The sequence below is a fragment of the Parasteatoda tepidariorum genome, chromosome 8 (genome assembly GCF_043381705.1).
Source record: "Parasteatoda tepidariorum isolate YZ-2023 chromosome 8, CAS_Ptep_4.0, whole genome shotgun sequence".
Lineage (NCBI taxonomy): Eukaryota > Metazoa > Arthropoda > Arachnida > Araneae > Theridiidae > Parasteatoda > Parasteatoda tepidariorum.
Window position 1 is genome coordinate 21380627 of NC_092211.1, and position 26358 is coordinate 21406984.

The 26358-nt window shown below is 30.1% G+C and overlaps 1 protein-coding gene across 1 annotated transcript in view; it reads right to left on the reverse strand.

The window, feature by feature from the left end:
• LOC107452159 (cell adhesion molecule Dscam1) overlaps positions 1–26358 on the reverse strand; it is a 70291-nt gene that overhangs the window by 12297 nt on the left and 31636 nt on the right. The window contains exons 6-19 of the mRNA XM_043050066.2: positions 24223–24492; positions 21655–22065; positions 20514–20678; positions 19426–19716; positions 17275–17394; positions 15364–15537; positions 11919–12066; positions 9859–10007; positions 8560–8691; positions 7953–8114; positions 6696–6766; positions 5350–5590; positions 2484–2582; positions 1670–1855 (exon numbers count right to left, since the gene is read on the reverse strand). Coding sequence (XP_042906000.1) covers positions 1670–1855; positions 2484–2582; positions 5350–5590; positions 6696–6766; positions 7953–8114; positions 8560–8691; positions 9859–10007; positions 11919–12066; positions 15364–15537; positions 17275–17394; positions 19426–19716; positions 20514–20678; positions 21655–22065; positions 24223–24492 — 2619 coding nt within the window. The remainder of the gene's footprint in view (positions 1–1669; positions 1856–2483; positions 2583–5349; positions 5591–6695; positions 6767–7952; positions 8115–8559; positions 8692–9858; positions 10008–11918; positions 12067–15363; positions 15538–17274; positions 17395–19425; positions 19717–20513; positions 20679–21654; positions 22066–24222; positions 24493–26358) is intronic.

Here is a 26358-nt window from a genome sequence, read left to right on the forward strand (position 1 = left end):
TTAATACGTAAATCACTATACTCTACATGAAATTTTAAAGAATTCAGGAATCACAATAGAAAAAAAACAATATTAATAGTTTTCAAAGGAGAATCTAAAGATAGTTTCCATAGGAGAATTTGCTATACCACGTGAGAAATTTTTTCACCACCAATTCTGTTTTATCCATTTTAGTTATTTAAAATTTAATTTGCAGAACAAGTGAGTTTCAAACACCCTATGAAAATTAAAAAGGTGCAAATGTTAAAAAAAGTACTAAAATACTAAAATACTAAAATATAAAATTTCAAAATATCAAAACGGAAATTAAATTATGGCGGAATTTCTTAGTAATGAGCAGTGAGGAAGTAATTTTGCCATAACTTGCAGCATCTGTTTCAGTCCCTGCTGTAATTTTCTATCATAAATTATCGTAAATTAAGAAAAAAACACAAAAATGACGACTTAAAAAATTTAAAGAAACTTGCACTCATTGTGGTGCACATAATAATGTATAAATAACATAAAAACTATTAACCAGGTAATTATTGTTTTGCAAAAATTAGCATCTGTATGGGATTCATGAATTAGATGTGTCAGATAGGAATTGAAAATGTACCTTCAGTAGGGAGTATGATCACCTCTAGCAACACTACAGAACATACAGTGATGTGTTTTATTGGAAGTGCAAACCATTATTCTTGTAAGGAAGATGCAAATTTGCATTTTTTGAAATTTTCGTTGAAATTTTTTTAAATATTAATTATAATTTATAATATATAAATTTATTTAAATATTAAATATTAATAAATATTACTTAAAAATTGTTTTTTATGAAATCATATGGAGCTTAAATGTAAAAAAAGTATTTTTCTCTTCTATGTACGTACATGCTAATAAATAAAAAATTTTTTTAAACTAACCCCGAGGGTGTATAGCTGCTGGACAAAGGCCCATAGGACACCACCATCAGACAAAAAACAAAAATGCGAGTGTCATGTATACATCAAAATAGTTGTTGCAAATGAAATTTTTGAAAAAAATCCATGTATCGGCCATTAATTAATTAAATTTATTGCCAAGGTTCTTTTTATAGGCCTTTTACTCATAAAATTTGCCGGGGGAGAAAAGTATGAGAAATATTAACGGATTTTAATGAAATAAAATTATTAGCCACCATTTAAGGGTTTTCAAATTATATGATAATGTGTTAAACAGATGCAGAGAAAATCTGAAAAAAAATAGATGTTATTCTGCATTCAATTCAAGGCTGTGGTACTAAAATATTACCGATTATGTTTTACTGATTTTTATTCACTGATTTTTATTAAATACGAAAATAATTTAGTTCTTAAATGTTAGAAAATAGGTAATGCACTGTTCAGCATGACAAGAAGCACAGCGAAAATTTCAGGTTCGCAATCAAATATGCATTTTTATGTCCAATATAGATGACGTTTACTATTACATCGCCGCTAATTTACATGATGCAGTTTCACTTAGCAATTCGTATTTTACAGCATATGCATTTTTTTTTGCGGTGGGCGCATTTTTGGGAAAGTTATCGCTACTTTTTTTTTAATCTTTCCTTATTTTTGTGATAACCAGTGTATATAATTTTGCACTGTTTTCTAGCAGGAAGAGAGTTATAATATTTACAAAAAAAAATGTAGAAATCTTCTTTACTCACCACTTCCAGTAGTTTTCGTTGTTATAGTTTCACTGCTATTTCCTCTGCCTGCATCGTTAGATGCAACTATAAAACAATAATATTTCGTCCCGCAGAGTAAATCATGCAACGTGTACACCGCTTTGTCACCAGAAACATTTGATTCTTGCCAACCTGCCCCATCGGTTCTATGATAGATTGTCAATCCTGAAAAATTCAATTTTATTCAGTGGTTCAAGGATACAAATTATGTGGATACAAAATAAAAGGATACAAAGATGTACCGCTCTGTAAGTAAATTCCGGATCAAACTATGATACAAATAACGGCATTTTAGGGGCATCATCAGCAAAATCAATTCTACAGTAAGATCCATTTTTATTATAAATCATTATACTGCAATGCTTAGAATATTATTTATTTAATTAGAGTTATTTAGTTTTTCTACAGTGAATACTGCTTTAAAAATTACTGTACACCAAATTCTTTTGTTCCTCAACCTGTTTTGCTAAGAGTGGAATTTACGGTAACAAAATCCGTAAAACAGTATCAGCACTGAGGGTTACCTCAGTGCTGATACTTTTACCATAATTGGATCTGGAATTTTTCACAGAGTACTGCTTCAGAAAAATATAACTAGCATAAAATACGTCAAATGATTTGTGTATCTGAGGAAGATTTTTGCTTAAATCACATATTCTAAATATAAATTACATATATGAAATAAATGTATATGAAATATATGTATATGAAATATATGTATATGAAATATATGTATATGAAATGCATATATGTATGAAAAACAACTTTTATTGTAATGTGAAAATGATTATACCTGTAGTAGGTGCATGCTGTAGACTTCTGCTTTCCCATATGATTTTTATAGAATTTGTAGTGGCGTAATAACTTTTAATTACTGGTGGTAAAGGTCTATCTACGAGAAAACACAATCTATAAACAAATTTAAAATCTTAAAGAAAAAAGCGATAAATAAAAATCCACAACAGATATTTTTTACTTATTGTTGGAATGTTTTTTTTAAATTACTGTTGTAAAAACGATGTATTATTTTTTGAATTTCAACTGCAAATAACCTTTCAATTTTTAAATTTTTAATCGACTGTCTTCTCTATAAAAAGTATAATTTTTTTAATATTCAGGAAAATTGAATAATATATTTTGTTTAATTCATCAAAACTATAGCAACGCTTAGAAAATCTGAAAAAAGACTAAAGAATTGCGTTAAAAATGTTAACCGATTGACTTAACTGACCAGTAGCTAAACATTTACTATTTCAGATGTAAAAACGTAACGTATTACAGCAAAAATTCCCTAAAGTTAAAAGTAAAGGTTTAAATCAGGTTATACCACTTTAAAGACGAAATACAATTGTAAATAACGTTTTAAAAACTAGTAAAAATGTATAGCTTCATTAATTTTAGGATTGAGAAGCTTCAAAGAAAGTTAAAAGTAAAAAAAAGAAAGCTTATGCATTTTTAAACAAATTTCAGGAATGAGAAATAGTTAATGTTTTCAATATCGATTAAATAACTAATCAATATTTATTATATAATATATTAATTAATAACAAGATAAGGATCTGTATCAGCCATTGTTTCATATAGACAAACTCTGGAAAATAATATTTTGTTTTATATTTTTGGCAATAAATGTATGCAAATATTGCTGCAATTAAAAATTTTAAGTAACCAATGCATAGAAATTTTCATAGGCTCCATAAGAGAAAAAGTCTTTTTAAGAATTAGTGAAATTTGAGAAAAAATAATATTGTGATGAAATATACTTAAAGTAGCTTGTGAAACGTGGGATAGACCTCACTCATGTTTCTGAAAAAGTTTCTGCAAAAGCGTTAAAAATACGACTTTTAAGATGGAACCAGCTTGTCTTCACAATTTTAACTAAAAGCATGCTTTTAGAAATGCTTGAAAATTTTATTACTTCATATTGAATTATCTAAAGTTTGATAATATTATTCGAAAAAATTCCATAACTACACACGACAGAAGCTGCTTGTCTTTCCATTTTTAAATAAAGAAATCTTTTTCAAGATATTCCAGATCTCGTGAATCATGCTCATTTAAGAAACATCGTTGTTGTTTAAATGTTTGGACGTAATATTCAAAAAAATGTCAGCACGTTATTGGTAGAATATGCTTATCTTCACATTTATAACAAAGGCGTGTTTTTAGAGCTTTTTAAAAATATTTTGATTTCATCGAGCATGTCCTTTTTAATATATATCGTAAGTTTTTAATTTAAAATAATATTCCAGAAATAATATTGAAGTTAGGATTGAAAATAATATTCCAGAAATAATATTGAAGCTATGATTGAAAATAATATTCCAGAAATAATATTGAAGTTAGGATTGAAAATAATATTCCAGAAATAATATTGAAGTTATGATTGAAAATAATATTCCAAAGAATTTCGAAACCAAATGAATAAAACTGCTTGTCTTCACATATTTAAATAAAGGCATATTTTAGAAAATTTTTCATTTCCCTCATCCATGCCTATTTAAACTAGTGGATTATGTAAGTGTTTGAAAGAAATATTCGTTAAATTTTATTATTCTCATCTTATAGCTGTTTTCCTACTCTATCAAAAGTTTCTATTAAAAATATTCCCTTTTTTTGAGTTTGTTAATTTTGTGTTTGTGAATATAATAACAAAATCGAATAAATTAAGCTTCATATTTCTAGACTTAAAAGCTCTTCCGTCTTACAGCTTTTGAGTTTCATCCTAAGGTAAATTAAAAATTACACAATGCCATTAACTTAATAAGCCTTTTTTAAATACTTGTATTTCAATAAATGAGCAATAATTAGCTTTTAAAACAACTTTTAGTTTAATTTGTAAAGCTCTAATTGACACTTAGTCATTATACTAATAATTTTCTGAATAGAGTTTTAATTTTTTTTTCTTCGCCAATTGAAGTACCCTAGTTTATTGAGTTAGAATAAATCTCAAGATTTATATTTAAAAGATTGCTAATTAGAAGCGAAATTAAAAATAAAAAAAATGTATTTTAGGAAATTAATAACAGATTTTGACTTTAAAAGGGCTGTGTAAAAACATTACTAGTAAGGGATTTAATATAATTAATTTATTCAAAGCCCCATCCATTTTATATTTTTTATATTTTCTTAACTTCTTTAAACTGCAGTCTCAAATTTGAGTTTACGGCTGCAAATGTTCAGTTCTGAAGCCTTGCAATTTTGAACCCAATCCAGAAGACAAGGGAACTCCTGGATTTAGTGTTTGGAGGAGTTTGCCTTTGTGGAGGACTTTTTGATGAACTAACCAGCCTTTGCGTTACCCATAGAGGAAAACCATGAACCTTCCCACGATTATCATGACGGCAAGGGAACACTGACTTGCGACTCGTCTATCACAAAGGATATTTAACGACCACATAGTAGTCGGTGCGAGCTGGATACAGAATTCGTATTGACCAGGGATCATTTCATTGGGATGCCCCCCTGAGCCAACACGGATACAAAGCGCCATCTATATCATTGACATCTAACATTTTTTTATTAAATTTTTTTGCTGCACCTACATTCAAATGATCAGTGTTTCTTTTTTTTTTAAGTGAACCACTTAAGCTTGTAGCTTTATATCAGTTATCTTGACAAATTTCATTAATAAAATTTATTAGTTTCATTCTTCTTACCGTATTCCATAGTTTTAGCTGAAATTGTTTCACTTGGTGGACCAGCTCCTCTTTGGTTGAAAGCTTGGACAATAAAACTATAATCAGTGTTACGATTTAAATTTTTAACTTCATAAAAATGTTCTAAATGCTTTCGGGACTGTTCAATGGTTGTAAACGTAAAAGGCTCAGAACTTGAACTCATTCTATAGCCGATATAAAATCCATCATAGTTTGATCCATCAGTTTCTTCAGAAGACATCTAAAAACGTTTAAAATTGTCATATATTTGAAAATATATGAATTAAAATGTAGTAATTTGTTTTTATAATAAACGAAAAACTCAATATTAAACATGAAAATTGTATTTATGAAGAGAGTTATCTTAAAGGTCATAGATTATTGCAGAATATTTAACTTAATGAGTTCGAATTCAGTTTGATATATCTAAACTAATATTATGTTAGAGAAAATAGAAAAAAAAATCATATTTATAGAAAGAGTTAAACAAACTATAAGTCCTTTCTAGTGTTAGTATCAGTGACACTACGAAAGAAAAAAAAACAAATCAAAGAGGTTAAGATCAGCTTACGTGCCTTTTAAGGCATAGTAATTAATAAAATAATGATTTAAAAATCAATACCACTCAGTAAATTTCAGTGGCTAGTGTTTGCATTACCTTTCTTAATATCTCGTCAATAAAAAGAACGTTTTACTCCCAAAATAAACTGATATGATACTCGAATGGGGATAAGAAGTCAAATTGTTTAAAAATTTCGTTGTAAATCACGTGGTTTCTTGTCGGAAAGACTGCCACGAAAGAGGAAGCACAGCTTGTGCTATTCGAAGGAATCAAAATTGAAAAAAAAAACCTCTTTTATTCGTTACAAACCTTAGTCTTTGAAACATAATTTTGTGACCTTAATTTCGATAATAATGAATTGAATAAAATCAAAACTGTTTAAAAGTGTTTGTTATTGCGAAGATCTTACTTCATTAATCACAGACGTCGCCTTTGAAGCTAGGTCTTGTGACATACTTCAATTATTATTAATCATATATTTTCATTATTATACATCTAACTAATAACGACATTCTTATAGCTAGAACTTTTGGGCTTTCTGAAAGAGGGTTTGTCATTGATAATATCCTCTTCTATTTATTACTTTCCTTAGGTTTTGATTTATGGTTTTGAGGCATGCGTTTCATTATTATTATTTAATTTTAACAATAATCTTAGAGATTCGTAATATTTTTCTTTGATTTTTAATGTGTACATTCATAAGATTGCTCTTGAAAAAAAAGGGTTTTCATAGCATTAAGTAAAAAAATAAAAATCTGTAAGCAAATATAACGATATATGTTACCTGCCAAGTTACATTAACACTTTTTGAAGACGTTGCTTTTGATGTAACGAAAATTGGTGGCAATCTAGGAGCTACAAATAAACAAATAAAATGAAATAAAATTTAAATTGGTGATACAATATATTTAAATAAATAATGGAATTTGCATTGAATTTATAACTAAATAAACACAGCATTATTGCTATTAAATAAATTTTAAATCTAGCATACAATACTTTATTTCGAAATTTAGTTTTTTTCACTACTTTCAAAGCTGAAAAATGCGAAAAATTTTCATGGTAATTTTAGGCTTTTAAAATTTGTAAGAGCATTTCAACTATTTACTTATCAGTAATTAGTTGGTATGAATTAGAGTTTTAATATTACAAATCTGTAAAATATAATGTTCCATATATTACTTCAGATCATATACTCTTAAAAATTTCTTGGAAAAAATGACTTAATAACAATTTATTTAATTGCTATTTCACCATATTCAAATAAAAATGTCAAATACCCATAAAAAATTGTTAATCAAACTGTAAACTGCGACAGAATCCTCTTATTGACTGCTATCACCTAATAAGGTTAAACAACCAGAATTTTATCGCACCAAATATGCCACCCAATGAAGCCATTTAGTTCTTTGCCACTGCGTTCATATTATAGCCGAGAGGGTTTATCAGTCAGTCTCATTACGTATGTACTTGGGGTTCCAATCGCAGAGTTAACACCACTATAGTTCCTCCATTCTCTTCAGCAGATGAAGAAATACCTGCATTCTGCACTCCCCAATTCTTGTCCTGCACTCTCCTTTGCCCATTACCTAACAAAAAGCCTTACTCCAACATAAAATTAAATTTTCTTTTTACGGTTTTGAAAACATGCTAGTTGTGTAAGTGGTACAAAACTGTATAGTTTTGTATTTATAGTTTCATAATCATACTAGTGATAGACGGTGGAAAAAATTTTAAAAACTGCGTATGACTTATTTTTGAATCATAGTGCAACAAGAAGTTTTAGTGAACTATTTTTGATGATCTGTTAGTAAGAAGGATTTTATTGAATATAAACCTGTCCATTGAAGATTTTTTTTTCTTTTTTTAGCAGTATGAAAAAATGTCAAGTTTACGTTATTTTAAGCTGCAAAAAATGATGTAAGTTTATCTTTTTATAATACCTAATAAAATCTGATTATAATATCTATCAAGCAATTATTATTATTATAATTCATAATTACATTTAAATTTTTAATTACGGTTAAATCATTGTACCTACGTTCTTCCAGAGTTGTTGCTGCTACTTCAGCTCCAAATTGACTTTCTCCAATAGAATTCGAACACTTCACACGAAAATAATATTTAGTTTTCGGCTTTAATCCTCTTACTGTTATAGTTTTTTCTTTTCCTTGCACCTTTATAGGATCGTCTGTTGATTCGGCTGGGGAAAAAAGGAAAACAAATTATTGTCCAAATTCAATCGATAGAAAATGGCCATAAATGATATAGAAAAGCTCATTTTCGTTTTATAAGTTCATTGGTAATTTTTGCCCTCTTTCAAAATGTGAACACTCTTATAAAGACATTCAAAATTTTCATCATTTCTTCATCCAAAGTTTTGAGAGTTAGAAATCTGATCATTCCTCAAAAAAGGGTGCATTTGTTTCAAAGAAAATACGTTTTTGTGCCTGACTTTTTTACAAACAGTATGAAATAAATTAATAAATTTGGATGTTTAAGAACTGCTAATTGAACACATTAAGATCGCATTTTCATACATAAAAATCTGATATAGTTATTTAATTGTTTTATTTCCCTTTTTTTGAAGTTTATAATTTTGATTTATTGGGGGTGGATGCGGCGACTAATTCAAATTAGAAACTTACCATCTGCATATCTCCACATTATAGTGTATTCCGTAATTGGAGAATTCCCATCAAATGGACGGTCCCAGGTCAATCGGATGCTTCGACTAGAAACATCATGAACTTCTAAATTTTGAGGAGCATCTGGTAGGTCTAAGAAAAATATCATGCATTTTTAAAAGTTAAAAGTGCAGCATATTGAAAAATCAATTTACCCTAGAAAGATTATTTAAAAACTTTCATTTAAGAGTTTTATTTTTTAAATAAGTTCTGTCTTTATTTTCCTATAATACTGGGAATGATATTAAAAAAAAAGATTTTTTTTTTCGCTGATTATCACTACTCGGCGAAATTAACACTGCTGATAACATTTGATTTTGACTCAAAATTGTCAAATGTTATCAAAAACTGCCCAATATTTGAAGAATAATAAAATACTGAATATTGTGGGCTTAAAAATTTTACCACTCATTTAGTAAACATGCTAAATAGAAAACTTAATTTGTCTAAATGAATGGTTTTTATGCCACGATCTACTGTATCAAGATAAAATAATCAAATTTTACCACAATTACAAAATTTTTGCACTTACTAAAATATATATATTTTTTTGTTAATTTTGACAAAATCGTCATCCTTGCTTTGGTAAATATTTCCGAGATTTTTGTTATTCCTAAAGAGCGATAAATGAGAGCGACAGCCTTTCATCCCTTCAGTGGGTCGATAAATGAGTACCAAGCATGCTTGGGAACTAAACACAGGGGGTTCCGCGTTCGGCTGACCACCTGACCGGAACATCTGCTCCTGCACCCCAGAGCCCAAGGTCAAGAAAACTGAGATGGGCACAGTAGGCCTTGGCCCTCTATGGGCTGTCGCGCCACTGAGTTTAGTTTAAAGAGCGATAAATACGATAAATTTTACCATAGTCAGGTAGTTTTGTTCATATATTTTTCCGTTAGTCGTGTACTCCCATAATGGTTATTTTTACAAATACTTTTTTCATTTATAACATTTTAAAATACGAAAAGTTTGGATTTTCCGGAATTTCAGTGCTCTGGAATTAGGGAAGATCGTTTGCACTTTTTTTTGTTACAATAGGTTGCTTGCGATTCTTGAAATGTTTTTCTAACGTGCGAGGTTTTCAATTTAATGTGATTCCTTGTTATTCTAACTGATTTCTAGATATCAAAGATGATTAAAACTTGTTAATCTAATTCAAAAAGAAATAATTTAATTATAAATTTTTAATGTAAATTTGTTTTCAAAACAAACTGCAACTCCATAACTTGTTTTATTTCAATCAATGAAATGATGTTTTACCTTGAATGGTTACTTGGATATTCATGGAATCTTCTCCGTAATCATTTATCGCTGTACAAATAAACAAAGAGGAATCTTTCCTCTCTGTTTTATCAATGGTTAATGTAGACTTTACACCCAGACCAGTTTCTTTCATGGAAAGTGAATACCTAAAAAGAAACTTTCTGTAAGAATATATTTATTTGTATAAATGTTCAGTGCGCAAAAAAAATGGACCAACCTGAGTAACTTTTGATCCAGTGATCGGATCTTTACGTTCTGGGACTAAAGATTAATAATTTGAGAGGGTGACCTCAAAAACTCGAATAATTAAATGTAGAAGATATTTTCAGCTACAAAATCAGACGCAAAGTCGTACTTTCTCTGAATAAACATACCTTTATTCCAACGGATTCGAATATCTGATCTATGAAATATAGGAGGTAGCTGCAATTTGGGAAATACTGTCCCAACAGTTTGTTCAGGAGAGTGGTCCTAAGTTCGGATCCCTTAATAATAATTTAACTTTTTGGGTATTTCGTTATATTTCGAGATTGAAAAATTTTTGCACGCAATTATAAAATTCTTTATCCATGCAAAAAATAATATTTTTTAAAAATATATTATTTTATATTATTTTATTTAAAAATGGTAGAAAAAAAATTTGAATTGTAAGGTATACATTTTCCACATCATTTTAAGGAATATAATTTTATATGGCAAACTACAAACTGTGAACAAAATAGATTGAATAGTTCCTGAGAAATCAAAATTTAAATATCTGACTTTTTTGAAATTCAACTTCATAGAAACTGTTCAACCGATTAGCCACGTAAAATTATATTCCTTATAATGATGCAAAAATTGTATACCAGACAGTTTAAAATTTTTTCTACCATTTCTAAATCAAATACTAATAAAGTAAAAAGGATAAATGAAAAAAATGATAATAAATATTTGTGAAAAGTTATTTTTTGCATGGAAATTTCTTTGGATGAAATAATTTAATTATTGAGGGCAAAACTGTTTCAATTCTATTTAAAAGCTCAGAAGATATAATAAACTAAGCAAAGAGTGAAATTTGACTAGAAGGGGTCCTTTCCGGATCAAACTATTGGGACCATATTTCTCAGAATGTGGCTATCCCCTATGTTTTGGGGGTCATAAATCTGAATCCGTAGAAAGAAAGTTATGTTTATTCAGAAAAAAAAACGAGTCTGATTTCGTGACTTAAAATATCATCTGCACTAATTAATAATCGTATTTGAAATCACTCTCTCGAATCATTAAGACTGAGTCCTAGAAAGACAAGATCCGTTCAATAGATCAAAAGTTATTTCGAACTAATTGAATTCGAAAGTTTGAATAATTTGCCATCAGGTTGCTTTTTAACTCGGAACGAATGCTCTATGATTATTTTTTGTGATTAAAACTTTATCTTTAGCTTTGTTTTTAGTCTGTGCTTTTTCATTTTTGTTGCATATATTTGTTTGTCACTTTTTGTGAACATACGAATTCTCTTTCGGTTTAGAGCAAGAAAAAATATTTTATTAATATGTTACACGAATAACAATAGCGTAGAAAAATAATTAATTCTGATTTTATGACTACTGCCCTCAATAGTCCTAATTTTATTTTCGCATTTAGATGCATTATTTTCTCTTTCATATTTACATGCGGTAAAGTTTTAAAAAGAGTCCAATAATCAATGAACTCGAACATTTAATTTATTTCTAAAAGCAAAGTAAATGGAAAAAAAATCCGAAAATGGTTCAACGTTAAAATACAATATTGGTTCCTTGAAACATTACGTAACGCAAGTTAATTGCAACATTAAAACTGTGTTAACTTGATCTATGCCTCATTTGCTTTTAAACCTTTGTTACATGCAATCCAATTTAAGTTGATCTGCCTCTACGATGTTTATAAACTTAGTACTGTAGTTTTGTGAAATATTGTGCTTCAACGCACTCAATATTTCTAACCGTATGCATTTGTATCATATTTGAAATACCATATTCAAACCTCAATAAGTTTCAATCTAACGATTCAATAATCTGATTGCCAATATTATTCATTACCTAGTCTCAGAGGATGGATCAATCATTTGATTATTTCTTTTCCATGTAAATCTCAGTGGTTGATCTCCAGTTGCTTGACAATCAAGTGTGAATTTTTCACCTTTCTTGATACTCATTATTAAGAACTTAGGTAGAATTTGTGGAGCACCTAAAATGATACAATATACTAGTATAAAAAACCATTAAATAGGTATTAATTTAGTCACCGCAGAAGGCCAGCCTATCCGCAAGGCGGTTTTACGACTTTGAAGAGGCCACTGAGTACACACTCTTCAGAAGTTCGAAAGACCCAGGCCCATCGGACTCAGCAACCACCAGCAGCCACCCAGAAGTTGTGCGTGAGGTCCCGCGCTCCTACTGCCTAATCCTACAACCTTACTGATCCACTAAGGTCTGTCTGGGCTTGGCTGTAAAAAGGGGTATTAATGACATTAAATAAAAACAATCGCAATAATTAAATAACAGGAGACGTAGTAGTACGCTATGGTTTCGTTCATGCATAATAATAAAATTATTAGAATTACAATTAATCTGATTACAGCTACACCAAGTGGAGTTCAAAAATAAGTTATAGCTAGAATAAAAATGGACATTGATTTATTGATTAAATTAAGTTAATATAATAAGTAATAATGATTTGATAAAACTGATAGTTAATATGATTATTAACATGTATATTAGAATGAATAGATTAGTTAGGGTTAAGCAATAACAGTTATAATTACATTAAATTTTCAAATTACAATTCAACTACATTGCATTGAATTACATATATATGTATATTAGTTACACATACATTAATTACATATTAAAAGCATTATGTAGGCGGTTAAATTATAGCAACTACCCTATACAACAATGATTTACAATAAAGATAAATCAAGTAAAATTAAAAAAATATTATCAATTATAATCATGAACTTATTAAGCTATTAGTTACGTTTTATGTTAGGCTTAATTATGCGATAGTTAATTATGTTAAATTGTAGTTAAGGCGAGACTTGGGTAGCAGTTTCCCAAAATCACTAAACATAGAGAAAAAAAATCTCATCTAGGAATCATGGAAGTCTGAAAAAACAAAACTTGGTTTCGTTATTTGCTTTCCAGCAGTCCTTGCTACTGGTTAGATGGAAGTGGTCATGACGCCTCCAGGGTGATAATGCTGTTTGTACAATGTTTCACCCAAATCATACTTGGAGATTTGGTGACTCCGACACGAAAAAATAAGTTACTATCTCATTGTATGCTAGCAGTAAAAATAAATTGGCCAATTGTGCACTTTTTATCACTGGCCTACCTCCATTGGGCTGCCAGTTGACCAAAACACCCCGTCCCTCTTATTAGAAAACTGACCCACTTCTTTCTGAAAGATCAAACTTTTTGTTGTTTAACCCTTTTAATTCCTACTTGGAGGCTTAGATATAAAAATTATTAAGTGTTACATTTAAGTAACACTTAACATTATTTTTTATGACATTTCTTGATGATTACAATCACTAGTATGACTTGACTAGATAAGTTCAAGTAACTGAACTTATCTAGTCAGCTGAACTAGATATGTTCAAGTACTTGTAGAAATGAACAAAAATTCTGCTGCGAGGATTATAATTCTATTTAATTTATACTGGAAACTAATAAGAATAATATAATAATATAATGCGGATATATAACAAATTTGCATGTAACGTCTCATGCAGAAGAAGCAATGAAAAGTAGAAGCTTAAAACAATAGACACAAAAATAAGAATTTCAGTGAGTTAAAGAAATTTTAACTCTGACATAAGATTTCGTTAAAAACATTTCTGCAACATCTGTAAAACGCATTTGCTTTCAGTTGGGTAATTGAATTGTCTCATAAAAGTTTCACAAGAAAAGTTAAATGGACATGCACTGCCTACTTCCATTAGTATTAAGTTTTTTTTTATTACATTTGTCAATTCCACACCATACCTTCCCCCCTGAAAAAGAATATTTTCTGTCAAAAATTTTGAATACGGCTCGTTTCCCTTCGGAACATACGCCATTTCCTAAAGAAAAAGCCTTTTTTTCTGAAAGAAATTTTTTCTTTCTATTTTTAATCTTTCGCGCATTTTTGAAATATTCATTATGAAATTTAGTTTTTTGTTTTATTATTTTAATGTTACATTGTTCTTTTTTCTTTTTCATTAGAATTTTGGGATTTTGTGCACTTTTCGTTATAATAATTGCCATGCAAATATAAAAGATCTCAATCTATATTTTTAGAATGATGGCTAAACAGAATGTAAAATATTATAACCTATAAAGGTGAGTAAATTAACATTTTATCGATGGAGAAAAATTTTTATAGAAAGGTAGATACTTTTTCTCATTTATACATTAAAATAAATATATTAAAAAATCGTAAATACTGATGTTGCAGCTGCTTTCGGTTCTAAATTTAAACATTATAATTTTTTCTTTGCTTTGGAAAAACTATGAAACTTAAAAGGGTTTAGAAACATGTATAGAAAATACGACGGAATAAAAGTATAATATTCGATAATTAATTTGAGAACTATTATTTGTAATATTTGCATTAAAATATCATGCGACATATTTGCTGTTCACTAAAATGCAACAACGGAATTGAAATTTGACATTTTGTAAAACAATTCTCTTGTTGACTTAATAAAGTTTTTTTTATGTAAATTCAAAAGTTATTTTAATGTTAAACAAATGTACATTAAAATAAATTAAAATAAATAATAATGTTAATGTAAAAGTTATTTTAATGTTTTTGAAAAATATTTTAAGTTTTTTAAATTTTTTTTCGCTATAAATATGACTATTTATCGATTGTTGTAGAAACATTTATTTAACTTTCTCGAGATCTTTATTTTACAAACATGTCCATGAGTTGATGTTGTCAAAAAAAAAAAAAAGGAAAAAAAGAAAGTGATTACATGTAAATGTTTGCATTTATATTGAAATTTTCGAAACGAAAAAACTTAATACAAGGAAGATAAACATTATCTCCTAGTTGAATTGTTATGAGTCTCTTTAACGAGTATAATTACGTTTTTTTTAATTATTCTTATTGAGTCCAATAATCTATATTCTTTTAAAATATATTTTTTCCAGAGACAAATCATCATATTTAAAATTCAAGTAAACTTTAATTTCGAAACGATTAACCGATTATCTACAAAACAGTTTATCGTAAGAAGCATTTGCTTTGTTTTTTTATAGAAAATACTGATTTAAAGGAAAATAATAACTGATGAGAATTAATTTTAAGTGTTGAGGCCGACTAGTAAATTCTAAGAAACCGCTCCCTAAAACTGAATCTACCTCTCAAAATTCAACATTGAGTCACGTGATCGATTAAAGAACTAAGATAAACTAGAAACTATTGCAAATGAATACATAAAACTTATAAAATAAAATAAAAAACATGAAAAACAAAGTTGAAGCAAAAACTTACTATTGACAGTTAGACGTACTACAGTACTTAAGATACTTCCAACTCCATTGCTGGCTTCACAAAGGTAATATCCACTGTCTGATTTTTCAATACCTCGAAAGTTTAGAGAACCATTTACTAAAATGTGAATGTGAGAACTGCTTACAATTGTTTTAAAATTCTGGTGAGCGTGATCTGAAATGAATTGAATGAAATTAAAGTTATATCGTCGCTTTGAAACTAAACCGTTGTAACTCAAAAAAGTCGAAAAATGAGATTTTTGGGTCATTTTGTGTAAAAAAAGTCACCCTTTTAGAAAAATAACCTGTTATCTTTATAGTTCCATTAAGTTAATTTCGAGAGCAGATAAATCATCCCCGCATTGCCGCGATTAGCATTAGCGCGGGAAGTTTGAAATCGCTCTCCTGAAATACTTGCTTTTTTGAGTTACCACGGTTTAGCTTCAAAGCGACGATATATGCACGAAACAAGTAAGCTAGATTACGCATGTTTTATAATTGCATTTTTGTCGGTAAATCCTTCAGCAATTACTTCTGGAAAGCTACAACCATACCATAATATTCCTATTAACCATAATAATTCGAATTGAACCGTAATATTGTGACAAATTAATAACTCGTACTTCTGTTTAGCTTGATAGGGAATGCAATTCAATTTAACACATTTTCACAATTTTATTTTATTTTATAACCGTCGTTGAACAGCCGACCCAATTTCATGGGCTTACGACTACTAATGTTCAACTCCGTAGCCTTCTAATTTTGAGCTCAATCCAGAAGACAAGGAAATTGCTGGTTCGAATATTGGGAGAAATTTGCCCTCGAGGAGGACTTTTTGATGGAACTAACCCGTATTTGCGTTACATGGAGAGGAAGAGCGCGAGAACCTCACACGGTTAGCCTTACGGCAAGGGGACTCTAACCCTTGATCCGTCTACCACTGAGGATATTTCACGTCTGCACTGTGGTTGGTGCGAGCCGCATGTGGAATTCGTATCGACTGGGTTTCGAACCCAGTTCACCTCATTGGAAGGCGAACCCTCTAGCCCTTGAGCCATCACGGCGTTACAATCATATTTATACAATTGCAGAAATTTTGAACAATATTAAAATTGAAGGAACATCCGAATATATGCAATTCATCCTACCAATGGGGCCTGGGTTCCCCGCGGCCAAAGACGGTGACTGATGCGCGTTGAACATTAGCAGTCGCAAACACAGAACTGGGTCAGCTGTTCAACGACAGGTATAAAAAATAAAGTAAAAAAAATTCAACATTAAACCGCTCAAATGTGATAAACCTATTATTCAATAAGTATTTACTTTTTCTTATTTTGTTCCTTCACTAAGTTATTTGCATCCGTTGTATTAAGTATAATTATTACAGTGTATATTATACACTGCAAAAAAATTAAGATCTGACTCTACAGTAAAAAGTAGCGACAATAAGATTGCCGATACTTCTATCTGTAAAACACATTTTCACCGGAACGTGTTTACGGAACAACGAGTCTAAAATACCCCAACTTTCATTGCGACAACTACCCTAAATTCTTTGAATCACTCTAATTAAATAAATATTAATGCAGAAGAAATACGGTATAATATTTACGGTAAAAATGGATTTTAGAGTAAAATGGATTTTAGGGATGATGCGTCCAAATTGCTGGTACTTCATACAGTAATTTAATCCGGAATTTTCTACAATATAGGTGAATCCAATAATGGTGCTTCTACCGTCACCAAATAATCTTATAGGCTTTTTTAAGTTTAGAAAAATAAAATTCTTAGTGGATTTTGCACCAAGATACAACAAATTTTTTCGTAGCTTAAATATTAAAATTTCTAAATTACTAATTTCCAACGTATGTCCAACGTTTTTAAAATACTTTTGTATAAATTATTCTAGTACCTGAAGCGACTTTCCAACGAATGTGGGGTTGTGGTACACCATCTGCTTGGCAATCAATCATGGCTGCTCTACCAGAGACAGCACTAATATCGCTAGGCTTTAATATCCATTTTGGTGGTGCTGCAAAAAACAGTGTATGTAGTATATAGTGTATATTGATATTATTTTATCGGTATTCATGTTAATAAACGTTTTCTTATAATAGCAAATAAAACCTGATGAATTATTATATGAAAAAAGCAACAACTTAGTTGTATGGTTGAATACATAACTTCGAATCAGTAACATCATTTTCAATATTATTATTTGAACTGTGATAATGTATGCTGTATCCCATTTGTTCCTAAGTACTGAAATTACTTAAACATTTATTCTAAAAAGACAGGAATCGACATCATTGACATAATGCACTTCTAAGTTTCATCCCTGCGGATCTCGGTAAATGAAGATACAAACCTTCTGGTAAAGAAGGGTGCAGTGGTTTTCCAAGTGCCCTTGAGAGCACTTCCTTTCCACTCTGTGAAACTTGCGACAAAAAGCCTTGATTCTAGGATTAAACAAAGAGTGCTATTTGACTCTGCCGGAAGTTGCTGGGCTTCCTTGACAAGAATTAGGGAATATCTCACTCCCATCGAAGTGCAGCTGTGGCACTTTTTATCTTTACATTGGTCGCAACTGTTTGACAAAATACTTGCTCTGGCTTGGATTATTCAATTCTTTTACTCAATGTTATTCATCTTGAATTGTGCTCTAAATTTGGGCTTTTAATCTTACAAGTTCAGAGACGTAAGATAATTCCAAAAACAGAATTCTTATAGTCAAATTTGCGGTATAGTCCAGATAGCGTTCACGAAATTTAATATAAATGTTAGTAACTCATGGAAATATATGATTTCAGCTAGAAAGAGTCAGGGAAATACCTTTGTCGATGATTAAGATATTATGATGGTAATTCATGATGGTCCATAATGGTACAACAATACATTTCCATGACGGTTTAATATATATTCTTGTTAGTTCAGCAGGAATACACCAGCAAAACAATTTATTTTATGATGAACCATCATAATTTAGTCCGAATTTTTACATTGGGTAGATGGCGGTTCATGATTGATCCAACATTTCAAAGAAACTAATGAAGGAAACTTCTGATGGTTCGACTTCAACAAATTAACAGGACAAGTAGCAATGTTTATATTGGACCATCATAAATCAGTTCAAATTCCTACATTGAGGTGATGGTTGTTCCATCAAAATGTTGGTAACGATGAAAATTATGATGGTTGATGATGGAATCATTGATGGTTACCAACAAGATTGCGTTGATCCATCATTAGAAAACCACTCAAAATTTTGACTAATGTCTTAGCAATGAACTATTTTGTTGTAAAACTGAGAAATCACGAAATATCTCAATAGTTTCAAAAAATTATTTTACTACGATACACATCTAGTTAACTTGGAATTTCATTCTGAATATGGAATTAATTTTTTTATAATTTTCTTCACGAATTCTCTTTCTAAAAAGCAAGCTCTTCTAGGTTTCAAGAATTCAAAACTTGGATAGTTGATATCACTGGCAGTAGTGCTTTGGCATTAAGGAGAACAACTTCAGAAACTCGTATTCGAAAGATTGACATTTCCCAGATAGGAAAACATGTTTAGTAAGTAAGCAGGACATGACATTTAGCGACGTTCACGATAGTATAAAAATCAATAATTATCATAATATCATATTTGATACTCATCGTTATAGGTAGTGATAACTTTTTTATTGTAATCGATATTCATTATTAACGATATTTTTTGTTTGTTAGCTAATGGTCGTAAAAAATAAAACTCAATATTTCAAAGCTTCATTACGATATTTAATATCGTGATAAACGATGAATGTGATACTGTGATTATTGAAATATCGCTTCGAAATATCTCTTTTGTGATATTTAGCACGATATTTTTAGATGCGTTGTCTAATTTTACCTCGACGTTTCATTTACCCCCCTGGCTTTTTTGTCAAAATTAATTTAAAAAAAATTATAATGGATATCTTTAAAATTATATCTATGTAATCGAAAATTGCCAATGATTAACTTAAAGTCTTACTGTTTGGCTGAAAAAGGCAAGAAAAAGAAACGTAGATGCACTATTTACCTTTGACATTTAATTCAGCACTAAATGAAGCTGTAGAAATATCATTCGTGGCGAGACAAGTATAGTTACCGCTATGCTTTTTGGCTAATGATTTTATAGTCAGGGTAGAAACGTAACCTTCTTCGGCAAATATTATTGAGGCTTCCAGACTTCTTTCATTGATAGGGAATCCATCTTTTAACCACTGAATGGTCATCGGACTATCTCCCGCAAGAACGATACAAGTAAAAGCTGTCCGCATTCCTTCGTGCAAATTATCCTGCAGCAGAAATCTGGCAACTTGGGGTTTTGCTACAAAAAAATTTTTTTTTATTAAATCATAAAATCAAACAAATTATATTTTAACACTATTATTTAAGCATGCATTAAGTAAGTAAATGTATTTTTTTACATGCAATCATTTTATTTTATTTATTTTCTCAAATCTAAATTATTGATGCTATCCAGTCATTAAGGTTGTTAAGTTTTAGTTTATCACTTGGCTTGGGATTGATTTCCTGTGCAGAAGGCTGAGTTTCTGATCGGACTACATTTTTTTTTACGTTCTTAGCTGTACGGAGTCTTTTCTTTAATGTGAAGTTCTTTGTGGTATCAGAACTGGAATTTAATTTTGCATGTTTTGGTGATGAAAGAGCGAGAAACGAAGGGTGGATGATTATTAGTAACATCAGCCTTCCAATGTGAATTGTCTAAATTGTAGTAGCATGGTGAAACATGTGTCAGTATTGTCTACGGATCAGCATTAAAATGAATCTTTGTCCTTAACTGGAAAAGTTTTCGCAGTGCCAGATGTTTAACTAAATATCCGAGATGATAACTGCAAACATTTACCAGCCCTATGGCTTAGATAGTGGTAGTGTAGTGAACATGAATCAATATTGTCTCCGGATTATCATTAACGATGAATATCATTAATGAAATTGCTTGTGAAGTTAACATCAAAAACAAATGTTAAATAACGATAAACAGCGAACATTGACAAAATTTATATTTAACTTTAAATAAAATAACTGCTTATTTTATATTAAAAGTTATACGGTTGATTTATTAAAAAATGCACAAAATAAATGTAAACATATTTTCCTTACTTCGAATAACTACTCGAAAAGATCGTGATGCTGGAATTTCTTGTGCTGATCCTCTAACCTCGCATGTATATACACCGTCATCGATGCCAGATAGCATTTCTTTAATCAATAGTGTCCCATTTGGAAACACGGATTGTTTTTGAGAGTCAGGAAGAGCTTGTTCATCTATAAAAAAATATTTCAATTCTTATAAATAATAGTAAAAACAAATCTCAGAGTTTGACGTCAATGAAATTCAGTTTAACTTATCTGCTATATTGAAACATGTCAAGTTGACTGCTTTGTAAGTTGATCCCATGCCTAAGATAACCTCAATTAACAAGAAAAGAATTTGCCCAGTAGTCAGTACATTTTCTGAGCCATTTTCGTTTTTAATAAAGTGAGCAAATAGTGTAAAAAGCTCACCTGCAACCTTTGATGGTCTCTTTCATACACAAAGTTGTGAGTAATAATGGAGTATATATTTAGCTCTTACCAATGCCTATTCACACCTTATATATATAAGTTATATTTTTAGTTTTAGATTAAAGTTGCAATTGTTTTAAATCAAGTGATGGTGGTTGTTCCAAAAATTAAGACGGATATAAAATATCAATTAAAATGAAAAAAGGAAGTATGTAGATAAAAACATATGGTTTTCTGTGTTCTCCCTAAGAAGCAAGTTTGTTTTATAAAGTTTCAAAATCAAAGTAATTACAAATTTTATAATTAGAATTGGTGATTAGAATCATAGTTTGCTGATTATCATGACTAATTTAACTACTAGGATTAAAACACACTCGCATCCAGAGATGAAGTCTTCTTTGTATTAATAAATAATCTAGATTCGTGTGCAGAAATGACTAATTGTAGTCTTTTTTTTTCTAAAACCATTATTTACAAATGTTATTATTTAAAAGTGTTTTAAGAAATTGCAGTAAAAGTATTTAAATGAGTTTGAAAAGTTTAAATTGTATTAAATGTGACGCCATTAGATCCCATGTAATCCTCAGTTAGATGATTAAAATGCCTGATGCCTGATATCCATTGTAATTTCCACACTGACTCGAAATATACAATCGTATAATAAATTTTTAAATTAAAAAAAAATATTAAGTGTAATAATTGTTCGTACGCAAGTTACTTCTTAAAGGAAATTTACCTTTTCTCCAGGCAATTGATTCATATGGATATCCTCCAAATGGACAATTTACTTTAAAAGTCTCTCCAGAGATAGCAGTCATATTACCGATGGATCGAATAAAAACTGGTCCAAAAACATTAAGTCTGTTTGAATAGCTACTTTCTCCTGCATCATTTCTTGCTTGGCATGTGTAAATTCCACTGTCGGTTAAATCAACTGATGTAAAATTTATTGAACTGATAACATCACCATTCAATGTTTGATATGTGTTGATTTGAACACCAGCACTGGTGGACAATGGCCAAATTCCATCCAAAGTCCATCGTATTGTAGGCTGCGGGTGACCTGTAGCCTCGCAAGTGAGGGAAACAAATCGTCCGGAACGAACCGTTTTTTCTGGAAAAGCTGTCCTAATGGTTGGTTTCAAATCTGAAAATAAATGAATAAATTTTTTTTTGATTTTTGGTGTCTACTTTTACTGTAGATATATTATAGTGATTATAAATAGGTAGAAAAATATTTTCATCTAAATGTTCCGCATTTTAGATATTTAATGAAATTTTATTAATCAGAAATTATATCTTTTAATTGACGTTCGAAAGACTGAGAATTAATGTATATCTAGAAGGTCTAAAGAGGCCAGTCTGACGATTCCCTGGCAGTTTATAGATTAATTCGACCTCCGAAATTTTAAAATATAACCATAATTAATTTAAGAGAAAATGTAGACTCGTTTATCGAAATTCTATGGTGTTAAACGAAAATATTTAATAAAATGGAAAACTGACTTTTCAAATATACTTACAGATTAGTTTCTTTGATATTTGCATTTCCTTTTCTCAAAAAAATATTATTATAGATATGCAGAAATATTCAGTTTTTTTAAAAATGAAACTATAGTACCTTATACCTACGAAAGAGTATCTTATACTTAAACCTATGGGAAGTATACCAAAAAATCAAGGTGACCACTCTGACCTCTCCCGTCATTCTTGTTATTAGATTATTTATACGTTTGCGAAAGGCTAGTATATGATTAAATTATCACTTAAAATGAACCACAATATGCAAAATAAAAGAAATACTCAATATTTTAAGTAATTTTTTTTGAGTTACAGAACAACGGAAAATGAGAGAGGCTGAGAAGGTCCCATCCATCTTTCTTGTTTTAAAACCTGTTGGTTTCAGGATTTCAATTGTTTGCTATTAGAAAAACAAATTAATGATCATGAATTGGCTAATTAATGTGCGTGTGTTTTCTAACCAATAAAATATTTCAATTTTACTGGAGAAATATTTTAATTACTTAATTTAAACACAAAAAACTTTACATGTAATTATTTTTCTTAATATTCTTCAGGTAAGGACGTTTGCATCCCCGGCGTCAAATCTAGTAATTTCATTGAATTTAATAAATCTCAAACAAATTTTTATTTAAAACAAAAGCTGTGCACCCTCAACGAAAAAAAAGTGTATTAACTGCGAAATGGTCAAAAATTCAAAAAGTAACTATATTATAACAGACATTTCAGTTTTGTATTAAAAGAAGTTTCCAGAAAATATACAACATGACGCACTTCATACTTGCGCTAACTCCCTTTCATCATTATGATATATAATACGAATGGCTTGTAAACAGTACATTAGTAATCAATATCCTCTTTTCGACTAATTATTATCTTTTCGACGGATAAGAAAACACTCTTTATTTAACACACAATCACAGAACATTATATTTATTAATGCTGAACTTAGTTCCCCAATTGCCTTTTTCCTTAATTCAGTTCCTCTTATTTTATCCTATAACATAAAATATTATCTTGAGATTTGGCAAAAGGCTGTTATAAGATCTATCTATTTTGTAGCAGCTGAGACAACAATAATTATAAAAAAAATAAAAATAAAATTTTTAAATACCACGTTATTGTAGTGGAGAATAATAATTAAAAAAACAAAAATTTGAAAAACAAGAAACGTGGGGAGCATGAAATACATAACAGTAACAGTATGTGTGCTCATGAGAATATGTGTATGTATGTCTGTAATTGTATCTGAATGCGGATGTGGTTGTGCATGTGTATGAGTAAGAAAATGTGTATATGTACTGTTATGTTTTTCATGCGCCCCACGTTTTTCGTTTTTAAAATTTTTGTTTTTTAATTATTATTCTCCACTACAAAAACGTGGTTTTTAAAAATATTATTTTTATTTTTATTTTTTGTTGTACTCACTTCCAAAATCTCAATTTTTTTACTCACTGCACACAAAATTTTTCAACAGACATGTGACACTAATTTGAAATAATCGAATGGACAACAAAGGACAATCGCGAAAATATTAATTTTTCTTCTTTAATTTTAATTTTATTTTATTTTGTATGTCTTTTTCTCTTCATTTTCATGTATTGTCATCCAATTCTGAACTATGTGCCAAATTTGAAGTCTGTAGCTAGTCAGGAAGTTAGTTTAAAATCGATTGCAAAATTCCACCAGAACAGACATACACGAGGGCAAGTTGATATAAACGCTGTAAAAATACAGAACATACAGAAATTTAATTCTAGTAGTGCAAAGAAATGCAAATTACCTCCAATGATGAGTTGAGAGGATGCCTGTGAAGAATAGATGTCTCGGTGAACAAAGCACTGATACATGCCTTGATCTTGTCTCTTAATTTGGCGTATCTGCAGTAGGAAAGGATTCGGTGAACTTACTCTTGGATTCATATTTATAGTCCGCATATCTTTCTTCCAGCTCACTATGCCATGGGGGCTGCCAGAAACGGAGCAATTGAATGTGGCAGTTTTTCCTATCTCTAATCGCAGTTCTGGTGGTGATACAGAAACCCGCAGAGCCTCTAAGATAAATAAAATGTTACATTATTTCACATATTAATTAATAAGAAAACGCCATGTTTAGTAATACTAAGCATGTGAATTTAATTCAAAATCGCGTTAGAATTAATGGCCTGCCGACCGGCCTGTGTAGGGGGCAGGGAACTGTCCTTGCATCAGAAAGGTCCTGGGTTCGAATCCCGGGAAAGGCATGGATGTTTCTTTTCCCTCTGCGTGTTTATGTCCTTTCTCCTTTGTGTGTGAATGTGACCCGCCCTATAAACGGGTTGTGGTTGTGTGAATGGTGCGGCAGAAGTCGAATTCCTGGCCATAGATGGCGCCACTGAAAAACAGGAACAATCTCACCTCCACTGCCTAAACAGGCATACGACAAAAAAAAATTAATGACCTGATTTTTTTAATTTTTCAAAATGCTGCCTGAAGTGCTAAAGCTAATATGTACATGTCACAAAGTACTAAAATTCTCCAGCGATAAAAAACACTATTTATATTATTATTATTATTATTAAGAACCATAAATATTTATTCTTCAAAAAAAAAAACATAGCTTTTATATGCTTTCAAAACTGTAGTAACATATATGCTGTAAATTAAACAATTCTGATCAGTAGTTTTTGATATTCTATATTGGCTGGAAAAAGGAGCACCACAGTAAGGACTGATAAAAACTTCACTTTGTTATACGTATTAGATCTTCAATTGGTACAATGCACTTGCGCATTGTGGATCTAATCGTATCATTATGATAAACTATTAAAGCCAAATTCCAATCACATAAGAACTATGTATAAATCGAAGCAAGGCGCAAACTATACCACTGCATTTATTAAGTTTAATAACAAAATTTCTTATGATGAACAATTGTTTAGTATGTGTTAGCTTCTGCTTTTTGCCATAAAATCGATTACATTTATAAATAATGTATATTGTTGTACCATGATAGATAATTGAAATATAAATTTTGTATTTTTTATTTTTATTTTTAATAGTAAAAGACTTTAAATTATGGTAACTTAAATGTCTTTTGAAAAATATATATTTTATTCTATTCAGAAGTAGAAAAAGTTGCATAGAATTCTTAAAACTATTTCTGTTAAGGATGTACAAATGTTTCAAAAGAGAAATGAAAGTCTGGATATCGTTGTAAAAGTCGCACTTATGGCCTTATAAGTAAGAGTCGTTTAACAATTAGGTTTGAAAATTTGTTTAATCTGAAAATGATGTATCTATATATATATTTCTCTTACACGGTGACAAAAGAAAGCCTCATTACAACTCCCCGAATGGCAACGCTAGAAAATTGACCAATGATTGCTGCTTAAAATGTCACATGCCAAATCTAGCTCAGATGGGTCAACATATAGCGCTTTTAAAAACGGAAACTGAAATAACCAGAGCGAGCATAAGCTAGGCAGAAGTGAGTAGTCTTTGTCGATAGATCTCTATTCGCGATCGCAACGCTCGAGTACGCCCTCTATCGGGAGCCTGTAAATATCAGACATTAATTTATCACGTTTTCATTTAGTTCTATCAAAATCATCGGCCATGACGGACGCCATTTTCTTAGCAGCAAATAAAAATCGAAATTTCCCTAAGGAACAGCTGAAGAACTTGAAAAAACTAACCAGAACATGCCAAACATTGAAGCAGAACACGCCAAGCATTTGAAGAACAATTTCTCAATAATTTTTACCTTTCTATTACCAACAACATAACTTACAATTTCATGATCACTTGCTGTTACAGATGTGTATATTACGGTAAAATAATTTTTTCTGTCTTCAATTCATTACAAATTAAAATGAAGTCAACATTACTTTCGTCATTCCAATAAATAAATGTGAATTCAGAACGTCAAGAACTGCAAT